Genomic DNA, 19,769 nt, shown 5'->3' with positions numbered 1-19,769 from the left:
GTTGAAAATTAAAAATAAATTAATTGATTTAAAAAAATAGCTAGGAGTTAAAATTTATACTGGGGCATTTGCTATTGAGTTAGGCTTTGTGGTTAACTCTTCAGAGTTTAGGACTCTGGTGAGAGCTAGGCTATGATTAAGTCTAGGACATGAATTACAATGAGTCAGACTTATGGGTGGGGCTAGTTTGGGTTCATATTCAGTTTAGTACTAGAGCTCAGGCGATTGTTAGAACTAGTGTTATAGTTAAAGGGTAAAGCAACCCCATAGTGGAGTAGATATTTGGGATAGCATTGGAGTTATGGCTTTGGCCATGGTTAGTGTTAGCATTATCGTTAATGTTAGAACTATTTCATTGGAGTTCCAGACTCTAATAACACTCACAGCATTGTCCTGGCACCCATAACCCCTACCCTGGCCTCCCAGATTGAGAATGTCCCAAGTCCAGATATACCCTTCAGTGATATTATAGATTGGGCCCATCCTCAAAGCAATCTTTCCCCAAACTGGACTAGAAACAAGTGGGCCTCCAGGAATTGTGTGGAGGTCAGGGGAGAGAAGGCAAGCCACATTAGCCTATGTGTCATCATTCTCCTTGGGCCTACAAACAACAATAGACTGAGAGCCAATGAGATATTACTCAGTACTGCAGAATGGCCACATTGAGTTCTAGGCTCAGACAATACTCACTGTATTGTTCTTTCACGGGTTTGACGGTATCTTCCTCCAGTTTAAACCACTGATACACAGGGGATGGCATCCCTTCAGTCGAGTAGCAGGAAAGGGAAATGGCATGCTCTGCTTCTGGAGTCCCTCGGATGCTACAATAAGGCTTTGAAGGTTTCACTGGAAGACAATAACAAAGAGTTAAAGTTGGCCAGGAGGGTAGCAGTTTGTGATAATTGTCCTCTCTTACCCATTTCCCAAAGTGCACTTCATTGATATTTCCAGAACCTCCCTTGGCAATTTCTATAAGGTCCCACCCAGTGAGTAGGATGCTTCAGCTAATGGAGCTCTCCCTTGAGGTTCAGATGTTGTCTCTCTTTTCCAGCTCCCCACAGATTTATAACCAAGAACTTCTACACTATATATCATTAATGAAACAGATATACTTAAAGAAATATAATGTTTGGGGGGGCAAATTTTTTCAAAGAAAATCAGAATTGTGGTAATTTGATGGCCATCATTGAATGAATGAGAAAGCACCTTTTAAGTGTTTACTATGTGCTAGGCATTGAGCTAATCATTGAGTTAATCATGCTAGTAGACACTATCTCGACTGGCAAGTAGAGTCCAGGCTGGGGTCAGCTGTCACAGGGATCTAGGGCAGGTAGAATCAGCACCCATGCAATGGGATTTTTTTCTGTTTAAAATTAATTAGTTTTAATAATTGATAATTAATAATAAAATACTAATATTAATTAATAATTAATTAATTTTTAGTTTTAAGCATTCACTTTTATAAGATTTTGAGTTCTAAATTTTTCTCCCTCCCTCCACTGCCACCTCCCCAAGATGGCACGTAATCTGGAATAAGCTACATATGTATAATCATATTAAACCTGTTTCTTCACTAGTCATGTTGTGAAAGAAGCACATCAGAACAAAAGGGAAAAACCATAAGAAGAAAAAACAAAAACAAAATAAAAGAGAAAACAGTATGCTTCGAATTGCATTCACACTCTAGTTCTTTCTCTGGATATGGATAGTATTTTCCTTCATGAGTCTTTTAGAGATGTCTTAGATCCTTGCATTGCTGAAAACAGTCAAGTCTATCAAAGTTAGTCATCACACAATGTCATTGTTACTGTGTGCAGTGTACTCTTGGTTCTGCTCACTTCACTCAGTATCAGTTCATGTAAGTCTTTCCAGGTTTTTCTGAAGTCAGCTTGTTCATCATTTCTTATGGAACAATAGCATTCCATCACATTCATATACTGCAACTTGTTCAACCATTCCCCAATGGATGGGCATCCCCTCAATTTCCAATTCTTTGCCACTGTAGAAAGAGCTGCTAGAAATATTTTTGTACATGTGGGTCCTTTTCTCTTTTTTGTAGTCTCTTTAGGATACAGACCTAGTAGTGGTATTGCTGAATCAAAGAGTATGCACAGTTTTATAGCCCTTTGGGCATAGTTCCAAATTGTTCTCCAGAATGGTTGGATCAGTTCACAACTCTACCAAAAATCATGCAGTGGGATTTGAGGGGTGCCAGAAGAAGCTTCCATTTCAAAAGCTCTATCTCTCCTATAGGCCTACTATGATGCCTGACATGCTGTTACTAGAGATTCATTCTCTGATTCTCAGAATGTCAGAGAAGGAGAGAAATCTAAAACACCAAAGGTCACAGAAGGGCATCTGGGCCAACTCACACTTGAGATAAATGAGGTCCTGAGATAGGAGGCACTTGGCCAAGGTTACACTGTTAAATAGGCCCTGTTGTTGTTATTCAGTCATTTCTGACTCTCTGTTGACGCCATTTGGGATTTTCTTGGCAGAGATACTGGAGTGGTTTGCCATTTCCTTCTCCAGCTCATTTTACAGATGAGGAAACTGAGGCAATAGGGTTAAGTGACTTGCCCAGGGTCACACGGCTAGTAAGTATCTGAAGCTGGATTTAAACCCAAGAATATGAGTCTTCTTGATTCCAAGCCTGACATTCTATTCACTGTGCCATCTACAGATAGTCCCTAAGTCTCTAGGAATCCCCAGTTCAAAAACAAAATCCTCTCTCTCTCACCCCCCTTCAAGAGGGGAATTTTGGGTCTTGAATTTATCCTATGACTGACAGTGAAGTGAACTCCCAGAGAGGAAATACTATCTACCAAAGCAAATTAGCACTTCTTATGCAAGGTTTTGGAGCAGAGGTTCTTAACCCACGGTCTGAGAATTTCTTGTATTTCAACATCATTGCTTTCCTTTGCAATCCTATGTGGTTTATTTTATGCACTTAAAAATCTTTTCTGAGAAGAGGTCCATAGGCACCAAACTGCCAAGGGGCATATGGCACAGAAAGGTAAGAAACTCTTAAAGAGCTGTTTCATGTTGGAGTCAGGACTTGAACCCAGGTCTTTGTGACCCTGTACTAGGCTCCCTATCTACCACCAATGCTGTCAAACTTAAATCTAAACAGATCCCTGCCAGCTGCATATTTACATAGAAAAACACAAATTAACCTTATCTATGTTGCATTGTTTCTTTCTTTCTTTCTTTCTTTCTTTCTTTCTTTCTTTCTTTCTTTCTTTCTTTCTTTCTTTTTATTTATGTTGTTAAACATTTCCCAATGACATTTGAATCTGGATGTGGGCTTTGAGTTTGAAATCTCTGTATCACATCATGTTGCCTCATCCTGAGAGGGCTGGCAGGTCAAAAATTATTCTCATTTCCTTTTATGTGTCGGCCTCCCTATTAGCATATAAGCTTCTTGAGGGTAGAGATGGCTTTCTTTTTACTTTGTATTCCCAGAGTTTAGCATAGTGCCTGGTACATAGTAGGGGCACTAGGTGGCGCTGCAGTGGATAGAGTGCCAGTCCTAGAGTCAGAAAGACCTGAGTTCAAATCCGGCCTCAGACGCTTACTAGCTGTGTGACCCTAGGCAAGTCACTTCACCCTGTTTGCCTCAGTTTCCTCATCTGTAAAATGAGCTGGAGAAGGAAATGGCAAACCACTCCAGTATCTTTGCCAAGAAAATCCTAAATGGAGTCAGAAAGAGTTCAACATGACTTAGAAACAACTAAACAACTGGCATATAGTAAGCCCGTAATAAATACTTGTTCACTGACTAACTATAAGGCTTTAAAATCTGCAAAATACTTTCCACACTAAAACCTCATGTGGCAGATCCCATCAATGTTACAGATGAAATTCTGAGAGTTGAAGTCACTTGGTGTTGGTCACATGGCTCATAGTGTGAGGTGAGATTTGAACCCAAGTTTCCTGCTCCAAAGCCAGTCCATGCTCTATTAAACCACATTTACCTCTCCTAGACCCTGATCAGCAGGGCTTCCCTTGTCCTGTTGGAGCAGAACTACCAGTAGTGTCTGCCAACTCTCCCTTCCCTCCTCCCAGTCTCCCTTCAGTGTCCACTGGAGGCCAAGCCAAGCCTCAGGGTAATTTGTAAGACCTGAAGCTAATATGGTGGATGTGCGTGGGTTGGAGCCCAGAGGGAGTGAGAGGAATTGGAAAGACCAGTGGAAAAGACTAAGGGTGAGTTTTTCCCAGCCTCCACATAAAACAGTGGAAGGGATTGACCTGAGCCCTGAGCCAGGGAAAAGATGAATAGAAGCAAGGCACCCCAAAGAGGTTCGAAGTGAAATGAGAAAGGACTTCTAGCTGAGAAGGAAAAGTCAGAAAGTCTTGACAACTACGCTGGACTATATATCCTGGACTATAGCTAGAAAGGACAAGCCCAAAGACATGTTGGCCCAGGTCTTTCTGTCTTCTTCTTATAAGTCATACACTTGCTATATATGTTCTTTGTTGTTGTTCAGTCTTATCTGACTCATCATGACCTCATTTGGGATTTTCTTGGCAGAGATACTGGAGTGGTTTTCCATTGCCTTCTCCAGCTCTTTTTACAGATGAGGAAACTGAGGCAAACAGGGTGAAGTGATTTGCCCAGGGTCACACAGCTAGGAAGTATCTGAGGCCAGATTGGAACTCTAGGCCCAGGCCCAGGCTCAGCGCTCTATCCACTGTGCCACCTGGCTACCAATTGCCAACTTAATGCTTGCAAGGGAATTAAGGATGCCTAGATGAGAGCTATAGTGTCAGGTTCTGCTGTTCCCAGAATGGGGAAAGGAAGGGAACAGCATTTATTATGTGCTGGGCACTGTGCTAAGTGCTTTGGGAGATTTTTGGCAGGTGAGGTCATGGGCCACAAAAATCAGAGAATATCATTAATTACTAATAAGCCCTCTCAGATTGAACTGGGCCAGGTCCATGCCATTCTAGAGCTCTTTTTCTGAGAGATGGATTCTACCAGCACTGTAAATACCTAATTTTGCTCCTGAGGGCAAGAATATCAAATCGTGCCCTTCTCTTACCTGATGGCATGGTGTGAGGTAGAAAAAAAAATAGTACCTCATCAGCCTCTCCTTTGGAACAGGTCTAGTTTACCCAGATAAGGAGGTACCTGGAACCCCAAGGGAAGGGGAAAGAAGCTACAAAGGAAAGAACACCAAACTTAGAGTCAGGGGACATGAGTTCAAAAATTCTGCCTGTGCGACCTTGAGCAAATCACTTCACCTCTCTTGGCCTCAGTTTCTTAATCGTCTGGTTCTAGAGCAGGCCTACACAACCTGCAGCATGCCAAAGGATTTCGGGCAGCCCTCATCCTCTACATTTTTTGAGGGCTGCCCGAAATCCTTTGGCATGCCCACAGGCCGCAGATTGTGCAGGCCTGTTCTAAAGTCTTCTGATTCTAAGGAGAAGAATATGGGGTCCTACCTGGGCAGTAGAATGGCTTGGAACTAGAACCTCTATCTCATGACTCTCAGACCAAGGATCTTTCTATCTGGGGGATTTCTCACTCTTTCCTGGGTGGGCCAATGTGATGGTAGAGGTTTCATCAAGGTTCCTTAGGCAATCTCTTGGGCTCCTCTCTTTCTACACTCTTTCTCAATGATCTTATCAGTTCCCATGGGTTCAATGATCATGTATGGGCAGATGATTCCATCACTAACCTCCTTCCTGACCTCCAGTCACAGAGCACCCACTGCTTGCTGGACATCTCCACCTGGGGTCCCAATGGCATCTCTGCTTCAATATGCCCTAAAAAGGACTCTTGTTTTCCAAGCCCTTAACCTGCTCCTCCTCCACACTTGCCTGTTCATGTTGAGGGCACGAGGGCACCATCATTTTTCCAGTCACCTAGGTTTATAAGGTCAGGGTCATCCATAACTCTTCTCTTTCCATCAAAAGCACTTAGTAGAGTGCTTGGTACACAGCAGGCACAATATAAATGGGTATTCCCTTTCTTCTCCCTTCTGTCAGTCCCTACATACAATCACTTGCCAAGTCATCTCTACCCTGGCTTAGACTCTCATCAACTTTCTTCTGACCTATTGCAGTAGAATCCTAATTAGATGGTCAGTCAGTTAACAAGCACTTGTTAAGTGACTACTATGTGCCACTGTGCCATTGTGCCACTCCATTTTCCATCAGCCACTCTTCTTGATTTCACCTTCCCTCCCAGGATAAGCTGATCGCCTGAAATCTCATCACCACAAATTTTGATACTGTATCTCAAGTCACCCTCAGTTGTGTCTCCTCTCTGATTGGAGGGCTGGAGGGTGGAGCACTAAACTCCTCCCCATGCCTTCCTTCCTTTCTCAAGGGCTCACAACCTTCCTGGCACCTCCATTCTCTATAGTCAGTTCTATTTGGCTTCCACATGCCCCCCTTTCAGCTTCCTTTTGTGCGTTTTCTCCCTCCCCCCTATTAGATTGTAAGCCCTTGGAGGGCAAGAAGTATCTATTTTTCTTATTTGTATTCCCAGTGCTTGGCACAGTGCCTAGTAGATGCTTAATAAATGTTTGTTTTTTTTTTTTAAATCTCATTTATTTATTTATTTATTTATTTTTAGGCAATTGGGGTTAAGTGACTTGCCGGGGGTCACACAGCTAGTAAGTATCATGTGTTTGGTCTGAGGCTGGATTTGAACTCAGGTCCTCCTGACTTCAGGGCTGGTGCTCTATCTACTGCGCCACTTAGCTGCCCCTTTAATAAATGTTTATTGAATTGAATTGCTAAGCACTGGGAATAAAAAGAAAAGCAAAACCAATCCCTGCCCTCATCTGGAGTATTGTGTTTAGTTCTGGACACCACAGTTTAGAAAGGAGTTTATTAAACTGGGGAGCATCCAAAAGAGGGTGACTACTATAGCAAAGTGACAGCTAGGTGGCACCATTGTGGATAGAGCATTGAGCTTGAAATCAGGAAGACTCATCTTCCTGAGTTCAAATCTGGCCTCAGATACTTACTAGCTGTGTGACCCCCGGCAAGTCACTTACCCTCATTTGCCTCAGTTTCCTCATCTGTCAAGTGAGCTGGAGAAGGAAATAGCAAGCCACTCTGGTATCTTTGCCAAGAAAACCCCCCAAAAGGGGTCACATAATTGAACATGACTGAAATGACTAAACAAACAATGGTGAAGGGCCTGAAGTCCGTGCTGTATGAGAAGAGGTCAAAGGGGACGTTTGACCTAGAAAATAATAGTGGGGTGTAGGGAGGGGAAACACAATAGCTATACCCAAACATTTGAAGGGCTACCGAATGGAAAAGAGATTTATTCTGTTTGGCCCCAAAGAGATCATTAGGTAGGACAGTGGATAGAGCACTGGACCTGGAATCAGGAAGACCTGAGTTCAAATGTAGCCCCAGATGTTTATTAGCTGTGTGACCCTGAGCAAGTCACTTAAAAAAAAAAAAACCTCTACTTGCCTCAGTTTCCTCATCTATAAAATGGGGATAATATTAGCACCTACCTCCCAAGGCTGTTATGAGGATCAGTGCTATAATGATTGTAAAGTGCTTAGCATATTGCCTGGCAGCACTATATAAGTGTTAGCTATTACTACTACTACTACTACTACTACTACTACTACTACTACTACTACTATCACCACCTTGGGCAAGTCACTTAACTTCTGTCTGCCTCAGTTTCCTCATCTGTAAAATGAGGTTGCAACAACCCTGGGAAATAAGTGCTATTATTATCCTCATTTTACAGATGAGGAAACTGAGGCAGACAGAAGTTAAGTGACTTGCCCAGAGTTGGACATGACTGAATGACTGAACAACAACAAAAGCCATCTTTATTATTAACCAGGAGAAATGGGTACAAGCTGCAAAAACACCATTGGAAAAACATCCTCACAATGCCAGCCATCCCAAAGTGCTAGTCATGGAGGTGGTGGGTGCCCCCTCATTGAAGGTTTTCATGTATGGATTGGCCTAACCATTGTTTGTGATAGTATCTGGTGACAGCATTTTTCATCCTAAGTCCTTCAGAATTGTCTTAGATCATTGTATTGCTGAGAATAGCTAAGTCATTCACAGTTGATCATTGTACAATATTGCTGTTACTGTGTACAATGTTCAATGTTCTCCTGGTTCTATTCATTTCACTTTGCATCAGTTCATGTAAGTTTTTCCAGGTTTTTCTGAGAGCATCCTGCTTGTCATTTCTTATAGCACAATAGTATTCCATCACAATCATCTACAACAACCTGTTCAGCCATTCTCCAATTGATGGGCATCCCCTCAATTTCCAATACTTTGCCACCATTAAAAGAGCTGCTATAATTATTTTTGTACATATAGGTCCTTTTCCTTTTTGTGTTTTTATCTCTTTGGGATGCAGACCTAGAAGTTATATTGCTTAGTCAAAGGGTATGTGCGGTTTTATAAACCTTTGAGTATAGTTCCAAATTGCTCTCCAGAATGGTTGAATCAGTATACCATTTCACCAACAGTACCTTAGTGGCTCAATTTTCCCACATCCCCTGTAATATTTTCCTTTTCTGTCTTATTAGCCAATTTCATAGGTATGGGGTGGTAGCTCATAGTTGTTTTAATTTGCATTTCTTTAATCAATAGTGATTTAGAGAATTTTATTTCATATGGTTATAAATAGCTTTGCTTACTTTGTCTGAAAATTGCCTGTTTGTATCCTTTGACCATTTATCAATTGTGGAATGGCTCTTATTTTTTATAAACTTGACTCATTTCTCTATATATTTGAGAAATGAGGTATTTATCAGAGAAACTTGCTGTAAACATTCTTTACAGTTATGATTACTAACTGTGTATTTTCCTCCATTCTATTCTCCCCCCCATCCTACTCTCTTTCTTTTCACCCCCCTCCATCCTCCCCCGCATTTTGCATCTATCTTTTACCCACCCCAATCCACCTTCCCTTCTATCAACCCCTCCCTTCTCTTATCCCCTTCCCTTCCTATTTTCCTGTAGGGTAAGATAGATTTCTATACCCAACTGAGTGTGTATGTTATTCTCTCTTTGAACCAATTCTGATGTGAGTAAAGTTCATCCTCTTTCCCCAACTCACCCATCATCCTCTCCACTGTAAAAGCTCTCTCACACCTCTTTTATGTGAGATAATTTATCCCATTCTACCACTCCCTTTCCTCTTCTCCCAGGGCATTATTCTTTCTCATCCCTTAATTATTTTTTAGATAATCATCCCTTCATATTCAACTCACACCTGTGCCCTCTGTCTATACATACTCCTTCAAACTGCCCTAGTAAAGAGAAATTTTTTAGAAGTTACAAGTTTTGTCTTCCCATGTAGGAATGTAAACAGTTTAACCTTATTAAAATCCTTATGATTTCTCTTTCCTGTTTACCTTTTTATGCTTCTTGAGTTTTGTATTTGAAAGTCAAAATTTCTATTCAGCTCTGGTCTTTTCATCAAGAATGTTTGAAAATCCTCTATCTCATTGAATATCCACTTTCTACCTGAAGGATTATACTCAGTTTCACTGGGTATGTGATTCTTGGTTGTAATCCTAGCTTTTTTGCCCTCCAGAATATCATGTTTCAAGTCCTCTGATCCTTTAATGTAGAAGCTGCTAAATCTTGTGTAATCCTGACTGTCGCTCTACGATATTTGAATTGTTTCTTTTTGGCTGCTTGAAATATTTTCTCCTTGACCTGGGAGCTCTGGAATTTGGCTATAATATTCTTGGCAGTTTTCATTTGGGGATCTCTTTTAGGAAGTGATTCTTTCAGTTTGTATTTTATGCTCTGGTTCTAGAATATCAGGGCAGTTTTCTTTTTCTTTTCTTTTTCTTTTTTTTAATTAATTAAATTTTTTTTGAGGGGGGAGCAGCAAAGAAATTTGGGTTAAGTGACTTGCCCAGAGTCACACAGCTAATAAGTGTTATGTGTCTGAGGCAGATTTGAACTCAGGTCCTCCTGACTCCAGGGCCAGTGCTCTATCTACTGCACCACCTAGCTGCCAAAGGGCAGTTTTCTTTGATAATTTCTTAAAAGATGATATCTAGGCTCTTTTTTTGATCATAGCTTTCAGGTAGTCTAATAATTTTTAAATGATCTCTCCTGGATCTATTATCCAGGTCAGTTGTTTTTCCAATGAGATATTTCACATTTACTTCTATTTTTTCATTCTTTAGATTTTGTTTTATTATTTCTTGATGTCTCATGTAGTTGTTAGCTTGCACTTGCCCAATTATAATTTTTAAGGAATTATTTTCTTCAGTGAACTTTTGGACTTCCTTTTCCAGTTGGGTAATTCTTATTTTCAAAGCATTCTTCTCCTCATTGGCTTTTTGTACCTCTTTTACCATTTGGCCTATGCTGTTTTTTAAGGTGTTATTTTCTTCCGTATTTTTTTTTGTGTGTCTTCTTTACCAAGCTGTTGACTCTTTTGTCATGATTTTCTTGCATACTTTCATTTCTCTTCCCAATTTTTCCTGTACCCTTCTTACTTGATTTTTAAAATGCTTTTTGACCTCTTCCATGGCCTGAGAGCAATTCATATTTTTTCTTTGAGTCTTTGGATGTAGCAATTTTTACTTTGTTGTCTTGTTCTAAGTGTGTGTTTTGATCTTCCTTGTCACCATAGTGACTTTCTATAGTCAGAATATTTTTCTGTTGTTTGCTCATTTTTCCATCCTATTTCTTGACTTTTAACTCAATGCTAAAGTGGGGCTCTGCTTCCAGGATGGAGGCCACACTTTCTTAAGCTTCAAGGTTTTTGTGTAGCTAGTTCTGGGAGGTCTGTAAGCTTTTGGTTCTTCCAAGGTGGCATGATCTAAGGAGAGGTATTTACTACTCTCCTGGCCTGTGCTCTGGTCTGTTCATGACTACAAGCATTCTTTTCTGCCTTGGAACTGTGACCAGTGTACCTGCTCTCCTGTGGCCACAACCTCTGGTGTGCTAGTGCTTTTCCTAGCCCTGGGACTACCATCCAGAACTGTGACCTAGATCTGAGTATGCACAATGCAACAGAGTCCTGCCCCCAGTGCCAGCAAAGGAACCTCTGTAATCTCCCTCTGACCAGTTATTCTACCCCCTTAGCATGTTGGCTAAGAGCTCTAGAAGCAACTGCTGCTGCTGCTGATTCAGTCACTTCCAAGACCTGCTCCTGGTTTGCTGTGGCCAGGTCTGCACTGGTGTAACCTGCACTGGACTGTGCTCCACTCTCACCTGGTATGACAGACCTTTGCTGCCCACTTTTTAAATTGTCTTGGGCTAAAAAATTGTTTCACCGCATCCTTTAGTGAGTTCTGCTGCTACAGAATTTGTTTTGACGAATTATTTAAAGGTATTTGGAGGGGAATTTGGTAGAGCTCATGTGAGTCCCTGACTTTTCTCTGCCATCTTGGATCATAAAGCTCAGTTTTTATTCTATCAACAAGGGACTGGCCCAGGGTCACATGGCAAGTTAGAGGTCTCCTATCTCCCAGGCCAGGGTGCTTCTCCACAGCCAGGTTTCATTAGGGACTCCCCGAAACAATGTCCAATTTATCTTTTTTATATCTTGTTTGTAACATTTGTTTGCCTATTGTCTCTCTCAATTAAATCACAAGCTTCTTGACGGCAGGGATTGGTATTGCCTTTCTTTGTATCCCCAGTACTTAACATAGAACCTGACACATAGTAGGTGCCTAATAAATGCTTGTTTTCTTGACTCCCCGAAGGCTACACTATCCCCTAGGACTATGTTGTTAGTGGTCCCCTGTGTCACAGAAGAGAAAACAGGCAGAAAAAAGAAACATATGTTTGCATCCAAGCTTACAGCCCTTGGCTATGTACTCCTCCTCCCCCACAACGTCCCTCCAACCCAAGATTGCACCCCTTGAAACAAAAATACAGAGAAAATCTTTGTGGTACCTAAAACGTTGGTCACAACAAATCCTTGGTTATTTCCCTGAAAGTCAGGTGGGTTGTTGACATCGCAGATATAAACTCCGCTGTCTGCAGGTTGCATGTTGGAGATAGTGATGGAGGCATTTCCTGGGGTGGAGGCCCCTGTAATCCGGTCCTTATACTTTCCAATGTCAGATGGTTGTCCACCCACAGAATAATAAATCTGAGACAACAGAGAAACAACAGGTAGGTGCATAAAAAGAAACTTTGGGTACTCCAAATCTCAGCATGTCAACTGGGGGATCCATTCATACCAGGACAATCGCAGTATTGTTATTGTAATGAGGCTGGACTGGGCCAGAGCATGCACAGATATTCCCTTTGTGGTTCCAGTCCAAATGACCCTATAGAATAACCTTGGACTGAACCTACTTTCAGCCTTTATGACTCAAGGGTTTACAATGGGAGATGACTGAGAGTTCTTTCATTAGCTTCTAATAACTAAGGGGTTGATGAACCAGAACAGGTTGGGTATAAAAAAGGGAAACATGCCTCTTGGTTACATTAATCCCCCCGTACCTAGCATAGTACCTACATAGTACGTGCTTAATAAATGTTTATTGACTAACTGGTTGTTCTCTCTTTTCTTTCCCCTTGAGGTGATAGAACTACTTTGAGCTGCTTCTGAGAGCCGAGTGAGAGAAGGGCAGCTACCCTGTCTTCTACCTGGCCCATATGGCTTTATATACATGGTTCACTCTGTCTCTTTGTGTTTGTTCTTTCCTGATCCTAGGGAAATGAATATTCAGAGATGGAAGTGTCTAGGCAATCTCACGAATCTGGGCCATCCAGAGGTTCCATGGGAAGGCCCATTGGCAGTTGGAACTGATTGGCAGCAGTAGCTGCAGTACCTACAGGGCAGCTGCCCTTCTCCTCTTCCCCTTCCTCTCTGAGGTAGCTCAAAGTAGTTGAGAAAGAGCAAATGCCCAAAATGTGGGTCACTCCTTTTGTATATCTATTGAGTGCTGGTTCAGAATCCCCTGAGTCATCAGGTTTTCCAACTTCAGTAGTCAATTAGAGAACTCTGGGTCATCTCCCACTGCAAACCCTTGTGTCATCAAGGCCAAAAGTAGCCACTTGGACTAGAACCAGGAAGGGAATATGTGCGTATGTTCTAAGGACTGTCCCCATAGGTCAGTCCACTCCCACTACATCAACAAGCTGATATCCAGCTTCTGTTTAAAGATTTCTAATGAGAGTGAACATCTCACCTCCCTGGGCATCCCATTCTAGTTTTGGACAGATCTAATTGTTAGGAAGTTTTCCTTATGTTGTTTGTCGTTTTCTCCCCATTGCTCCTAATTCTACCCGCTGGGGTCAATGAGAACAAATCTAATCCCTCTTCCACAAAAGATCCCTTCACATACTTGAACACAGCCATCAAATAGTCCCCAAATTTTCCCTTCTCCAGGTAAAACATGCCCATTTTCTTCAACCAGTCCTCATATGGCAGGACTCCAAGGTTCTTCACCCTCCCATTTGCCTGCCTCTGCACACACTCAGAACTGTGTAGAATGCTTCTCTTCATAATGTGTAGATCAAATTAGTCTTTTGGTGGCTATGTCACACTATGAACTGCGCTTAGCATAGTGCCTGACACATAGGTGCTAAATAAATGTGAGTCATTATTATTATTGATTCAAATCGAATTTGTGGACCATGAAAACTCTCTGATTTCTTTAAGATGATCTGCTCCCTGGCTAGACCTCTCATATCTTATACTTGTGAAGCTTATGTTTAAACCTAAGGACAAAACAATTTATCTCTATCAAATATAATAATAATAACAATAATGCACATTTATGCCCTTTAAGGTTTGAAAAGTACTCTACATGTTATCTCATTTGACCTTCACAACAACCCCAGGAGGTAGGTACTATTATTATCCCCATTTTACCAACTAGGAAGCTAAGGTGGACAAAGGTTAAATGACTTGTCCAAGGTCAGACAGCTAAGTAAGTATCTGAGGCTAATTTTGAACTCAGGTCTTCTTGACTCCAGGCCAAGCATTCTATCCACATACCACCCAGCTGCTTTATGAGATTCAGTCCCAAAGTTTAGTACAAGATCTTTTTTGATACTGGCTTTATAATTTACTACACTGGGGCTAAGTCCCCATTCTTCTCCCTCCCCACAAACTCTTTAGTCTAAGCTTCCTTGAAAACACACAGAAATTCTGATCAAGTTGTAAATCCTGATAGAAGCAAAAATCCCACTCATTCTCTGGGCTTTGTAATCAGCATCTTAAATGTGAGCGGTAACCTCAAAGTCATTGTCTTCTGAGAGCCCCAGCAGAGGGCACCAGTCTAAGAACCCTGGGAGCTTTGCATACTGCACAGACAGCATCTATAGAAAGTTCATTTTTCACTTAGATACAGACCAATGCTCTTTCTAGTCCTCAAAATGTGAGAAAATAATTGACGTGCTCCCACTTGTAGGACACCTAACACATGGTAGTCACTCAACAAATATAAACATACTGCAAGTTCCCTATAGCCCATTATACTCCTGAGAGGTTCATATAATTGACAGATTATACTATAAAATGGCAATTAACAAAATATCTTGTACTGGATTTAAAAAAAAAACCCAGGAAAATAAACCAGTAGAACAGAATGAGAATGAAATGGAAACAATATTGTTTGTTAAATCCAAAATTACAAAACAGTGGGGAAGAAAGGCATTATACAATAAAGCCTGCTACAAAAACCCCAATAAATTCCAAGTGATACAATGATATAAATATATTTTTAAACACCCCATAAGAACATTAGAAAGAAAGCTTAGTTGTGGAGAGGAAGAAAATTCTTCTCTATTAAACAAATGGAAAAAATCAAGGAGGCAAACTAGATGGATTTGAATATAAAAATAAAAGGATTTTTTGCAGCAACAACAAATCAATGTCCCCAACATAAAAAGGAAAGAAACAGACTAGGAACGAATTTCCAGAGTAATTGCTTCTGATAAAAATCCAACATCCAAAATGTGTAAGGAATGGATAGAAATGTTCTAGTAATGACTCTTCCTTATATATAAACAAAGGACATAAACAGGAAATTTGTGAAGAAAAGCAATTTGTCAATAATCCCCAAACTTACTAATAATCAGAGAAACGAAAACAATTTTGAAATCAGGTTGGCAAAGATAGAAAAAACAAAAACAATAAACTTCCATGTTGGCCAGACTGTGGAAAAACAAAACAAAACACACATACAGCATTACATTTTTGGTGAACCTGTTTAGTGGTATAATCTGTTTTGCAAGGCAATGGAGTTAAGTGAGTTGCCCAAGCTCACACAGCCAGTAAGTGTCAAGTGTCTAGGGTAGGATTTAAACTTAAGTCCTCCTGAGTCCAGGGCCAGTGCTCTATCCACTGTGCCACCTAGCTGTGCCTGGTGTAATCTTTTTGGAAAGCAGTCTGGCATGAAATAAGAACCGTTCAATTGTTTATACACTTTGACCCCACTATTAGGACAATATATTCTAATGTAGTGTCCCAGCTACCTTATTAGGTTTCCTAGAATCCTTTTCTTCAGAATCACTGTTCACCAGCTCTTATTTGCTTCTAAATCTCCAACTGGGCAGACTTTAGTACATGGCATTGTAATAAGGCAAAAGGACATTTACTTAGAATGAAAGACAAGGCTAATGAAGGAAGGGGCATTCTTGGCAGCCACTTCTCCACCCTCCTCCCCAAATGGTTGCCTCCCACAAATCTCCTGAGAAAGCTAATCAACTCCTGGTTAAAAGCTCAGTCTCTCAGCCCAGGGGGAGGGGGCACATCTGTTTTACTCTCACTCTGGTCCTTTAAAAAGGTTATTGTATTGTTAATGGCTGATTCAGATCACCTCTCTTTTGGTTTCTGCTGGATAGTGCTATTCACACAACTCCTGTCCATCCCTCCATCTCCCCAGTGATTTCTCCTGCAGTCTCTCCTCAGCTCTCATTTATTTTTGGCAGGGTGTTAGACTGCCAGCCACAAACTGGTTTTTGGGGTCACTGCCCTCCCAATCTTGGCACCACAGGATCAAAAATGTTGACACTTCAGCTGCCTGGTCAGAGCTGCTGAGAAAGTACAGCCAAGACCTTGTTCTGTGTGTGTGTGTGTGTGTGTGTGCGTGTGCACATGCATGCGTGTGTGTGTGTGTGTGTGTGTGTGTGTGTGTGTATGTGAGAGAGAGAGAGAGAGAGAGAGAGAGAGAGAGAGAGAGAGAGAGAGGAAATGCCTCCAGGTAGTAGAGGCAGGCTTGAGACCCAGGCCAAGGATAGCCTCCTGGTTCCATTTTCCTCTCCTTCCCTATAATTTCTCACCAGTTCTCCTCTCTGGCCCCAGCTCCCAGGCTTCCCAGCTGCAGTTTCCTCTCAAAATTTCAAGCCTGCTTCCATTCAAAACCTCTGGGCACTGCAGAGCCCATTCCCCAACCACCTGCCGGAGATCTGGAGAGGCCCCTCACACTAAGGATGTTATTGGCAAGAAGAAAGGCCCCATCTGTGCACAAATATTCCCAGTGGTTTTGTTTGTAAAAGCAAAAAACTGGAAACAGCCCTTCTGTCCAAAGACTGAATAAGTCAGGGGTATGTGAACATACTGGAATATTGTTGCATTATAAGAAATGACCAGCATGATGCCTACAAAGAAATTGGACAGATTAATTTGAAATGCTTCAGAGAAGAAAGTAGGGCATTCCTTCCCCCAAACCAATTTACACACTGCCTAGACTCCAGTGGAGTCATATATCAGCAAAATTGGATGGAGTCTGGAGGAAGACAAGGGCACAGGAAAGGGAAACACATGTGATTGTTATTATTTTGTTAAAGTTAACATAGATGCTCCTTTAAGAATAAATTAAAATCCTTTCCAGTTTATGGTTTGGGGTATGCTTTGATGTCTTCATTTTGCTTGTTCAAATGGTGGATATGTTGACGGTTACCAAGTTTATATTATACAGGTACACATTTTCCTTTAACAATGTTGATAATTTTGGGTTTTGTATCACCTTCATTTTCAAATACACTCAGAAAATTCATTTTGTATATATACCCTACATGCTTAATGGCATACACGTAATCCATCTTCAGATACTATCTGTGTGACCCCTGGGCTCACCTCACTCTTTCTGCCTCAGTTTCCTCATCTGTGAAGTGGGAATAATAATAGCACCTACTTCCCAGGGTTGTTGTGAGGATAAAACGAGATATTTGTAAAATGCTTGGTAAATCATAAAGCATTATATAAATGTTAGCTATTGTTTGTCGTTGTCATTATCATCATTACCACCATGATGTTGTCTCTGCCATTAGAATGTAAGCTTCTTGTGGGCAGAAACTGTTTATTTTTGTCTTTGTAGCTCTACCAGTGCCTGGCACATAGTAAGTGCTTAATAAATGCTTGTTGCTTGAGTGATTGAAATATATTCCTCCCCACTCCCTTCTCCCGAGAGAAATATCATGTGAAAAAGAATAAAAAAGAGAGAGGGGAAAGCATTTCAGTGAAACTAGTAAATATATGAACCCAGTCTGATACCATATGTACTATTCTGCACCCATAGTTCCCCTTGGAGCAGCTAGGTGGCATTGCAGTGGATAGAGTGCCAGGCTTCAAGTCAGGAAGACCCAAGTTCAAATCTGACCTCAGACACTTAGTAGCTGCGTGACCATGGGCAAGCCACTTAACCCTCTTTGCCTCAGTTTTCTCATCTACAAAATGAGCTGGAGAAGGAAATGGCAAACCAGTCCAGAATCTTTGTCAAGAAAACCCCAAATGGGATCATGGAAAGTCATATATGACTGAAAATGACTGAACAAAATTTCCCCTTACTCTGAAAAGGGTCAGCAATATGATGTGGTAATGGAGAAAACTACTGTGATTCTCAGCAACTTCTAGGAATAAGGGGCTGATAGTCCAACAGTATTCTGGAGGACTGTGGTCCACTGTGGGCACCAGATCTCAAGAAGGACATTGGTAATCTGGAGTAAGTCTAAAAGAAGGCAACTAGGATGGGAAAGGGACGTAAGTCTGTGCTATATGAGAATCAGTTGTGGGAACTGGGCATGTTTAGCCTTAGAAAAGATTCAGGAGAGATCAGCCTCATTCTATTTGGCCTCAGGGGGCAGGAGTAAGGGGTAAAAATTGCAAAGAGGTAAATTCAGGTTTGATGTCACAAAAAAACCTTCCTAATTCAGCTATCCCTTCTACATCTTGGGGGTTAGGGACAAGGCATGGGACCTCTGTGATCTGGAAAATCCCTGTAAAAATTTTAGACTTCCCTTTATACCAGAGAAGAAGTCTGAATTATTATGGTATTAAAAGACAAAAATATGTTGATATCATATAATACTATACATATATTTTATGAATTTCTGAGTTTCTAAACTTTTTTCTGTGCCATCTGCCTTTGCGTGTTGTCTGCGGCTTCTGCAAAACTCCCCCAAAATTCCCATTTAATTTCTTATGCCGACCCATGATATAGCAAAACTGTAACGGGGAAAGTTGCGACGTGGAAGGCATAACTATAATTACATCTGTCTCAGAGTAGAATGGGCTGCTTCGAGATCTGCAATCAGAAGCTGGATGACCCCAGATCGAATTATAATGAAAATTCCCAGGGAATGCTTAAATTCTGATTTCAAAGGGATGGCAAGTCTAGATGCCCCCAATTAGATCTGGCCCCAGATGGAGAAAGGGAGATTGCCTTGGGGAAGAACAGAAAGGATTTGTTATATCCTTTTTTCCCCCTGGGTTGTGACATATCCTTCTGTTCAGCCACATCAAATCATCTGACAGGTATATTGGACAAAGACTGGGGTAAGAACATTACAATTCATCTACTCAAGGGGTCAGACTGCCAACAACTTCAGCTAGGAGGGAGGGACACTGGGAACCTGGTAGTAGTTGAAGCAAGGCTCTGAGAAACCAAAGCAGTTATCATAAACCCAGACATATTACTGTGTAGGAGAGGCCCTCAGCATCTATTGACCTTGTTTTACATACAGTTATAACAAAGATGGTTATCCACTTTCCAAACCCGCAATTGAACAATTCACTTTAACATTAATCTGATGCATAATATGTACTAGGCATTGGCGATGCAAAAGCAAAAATTCACCAAGCTCTCTCAAAGAGCTCATATTCTATCATTACAACAGATAAGAATGGGGGAAGACAGAGAGACTACTAGAGGAAGACCCGTTGACAGTAATGAGAAATGATAGTTGTTAGCAAAGGAGGAGCTGGTGGAACTATTAAGCTGACACAAGAATAATCTAAGTACAGTAGTTTGGGTCCATTTTGGTAGGGGCAATCAATCCTCCATGCCTCATAGAACCACGGAGTCTCAAGAGTTAAAAGAAGCTTCAGAAGGGTCATCTATTCCAACGCCTTTCCTGATTCCCAAATTCCCTCTACAATGCTCCCAAAATAAGGGGTCATCCAGCCTTTGAATACTTGCAATTTGGGGCAGCTAGGTGGCACATGACCTGAGTTGAAATCAGGCCTCAGATATTTACTAGCTGTGTGACCCTGGGCAAGTCACTTAACCCCAATTGCCTCCAAAAAAAAAAGATATTTACAATTAGAGGGGATGCATTCTCTCAAAACATAGATTCATTTGTATAGCAATAAATGTTAGAAAATTATACCTTATCAATATAAGACCTGAATTTCAATCCTGACCCAGGCACTTATTAGCTGTGTGACCCAGGACACATTCCTTAACTTCTCCTAGTCTCAGTTCCCTCATCTATAAAATGGGGATAATAATAACATCCACCTCAACAAGGTTGTGGGGATGAAATGAGATGATATTTGTAAAGCATTTTGCCAGTTTTAAATGTCTATCAATGCTAGCTATCAT

General features: G+C 41.2%; 1 protein-coding gene across 1 annotated transcript in view; it reads right to left on the bottom strand.

Annotated features, from left to right (window-relative positions):
• VSIG1 (V-set and immunoglobulin domain containing 1) overlaps positions 1 to 19,769 on the bottom strand; it is a 36,879-nt gene that overhangs the window by 7,124 nt on the left and 9,986 nt on the right. Inside the window, exons 4-5 of the mRNA XM_027838899.1 lie at positions 11,881 to 12,079; positions 691 to 846 (exon numbers count right to left, since the gene is read on the bottom strand). Coding sequence (XP_027694700.1) covers positions 691 to 846; positions 11,881 to 12,079 — 355 coding nt within the window. The remainder of the gene's footprint in view (positions 1 to 690; positions 847 to 11,880; positions 12,080 to 19,769) is intronic.

This window comes from Vombatus ursinus, unplaced genomic scaffold (assembly GCF_900497805.2).
Source record: "Vombatus ursinus unplaced genomic scaffold, bare-nosed wombat genome assembly UNPS02004677.1, whole genome shotgun sequence".
In the NCBI taxonomy this organism is placed as follows: domain Eukaryota; kingdom Metazoa; phylum Chordata; class Mammalia; order Diprotodontia; family Vombatidae; genus Vombatus; species Vombatus ursinus.
Note: the sequence above shows the minus strand (reverse complement) of the source record. Positions and strands in the feature narration are given on the sequence as shown.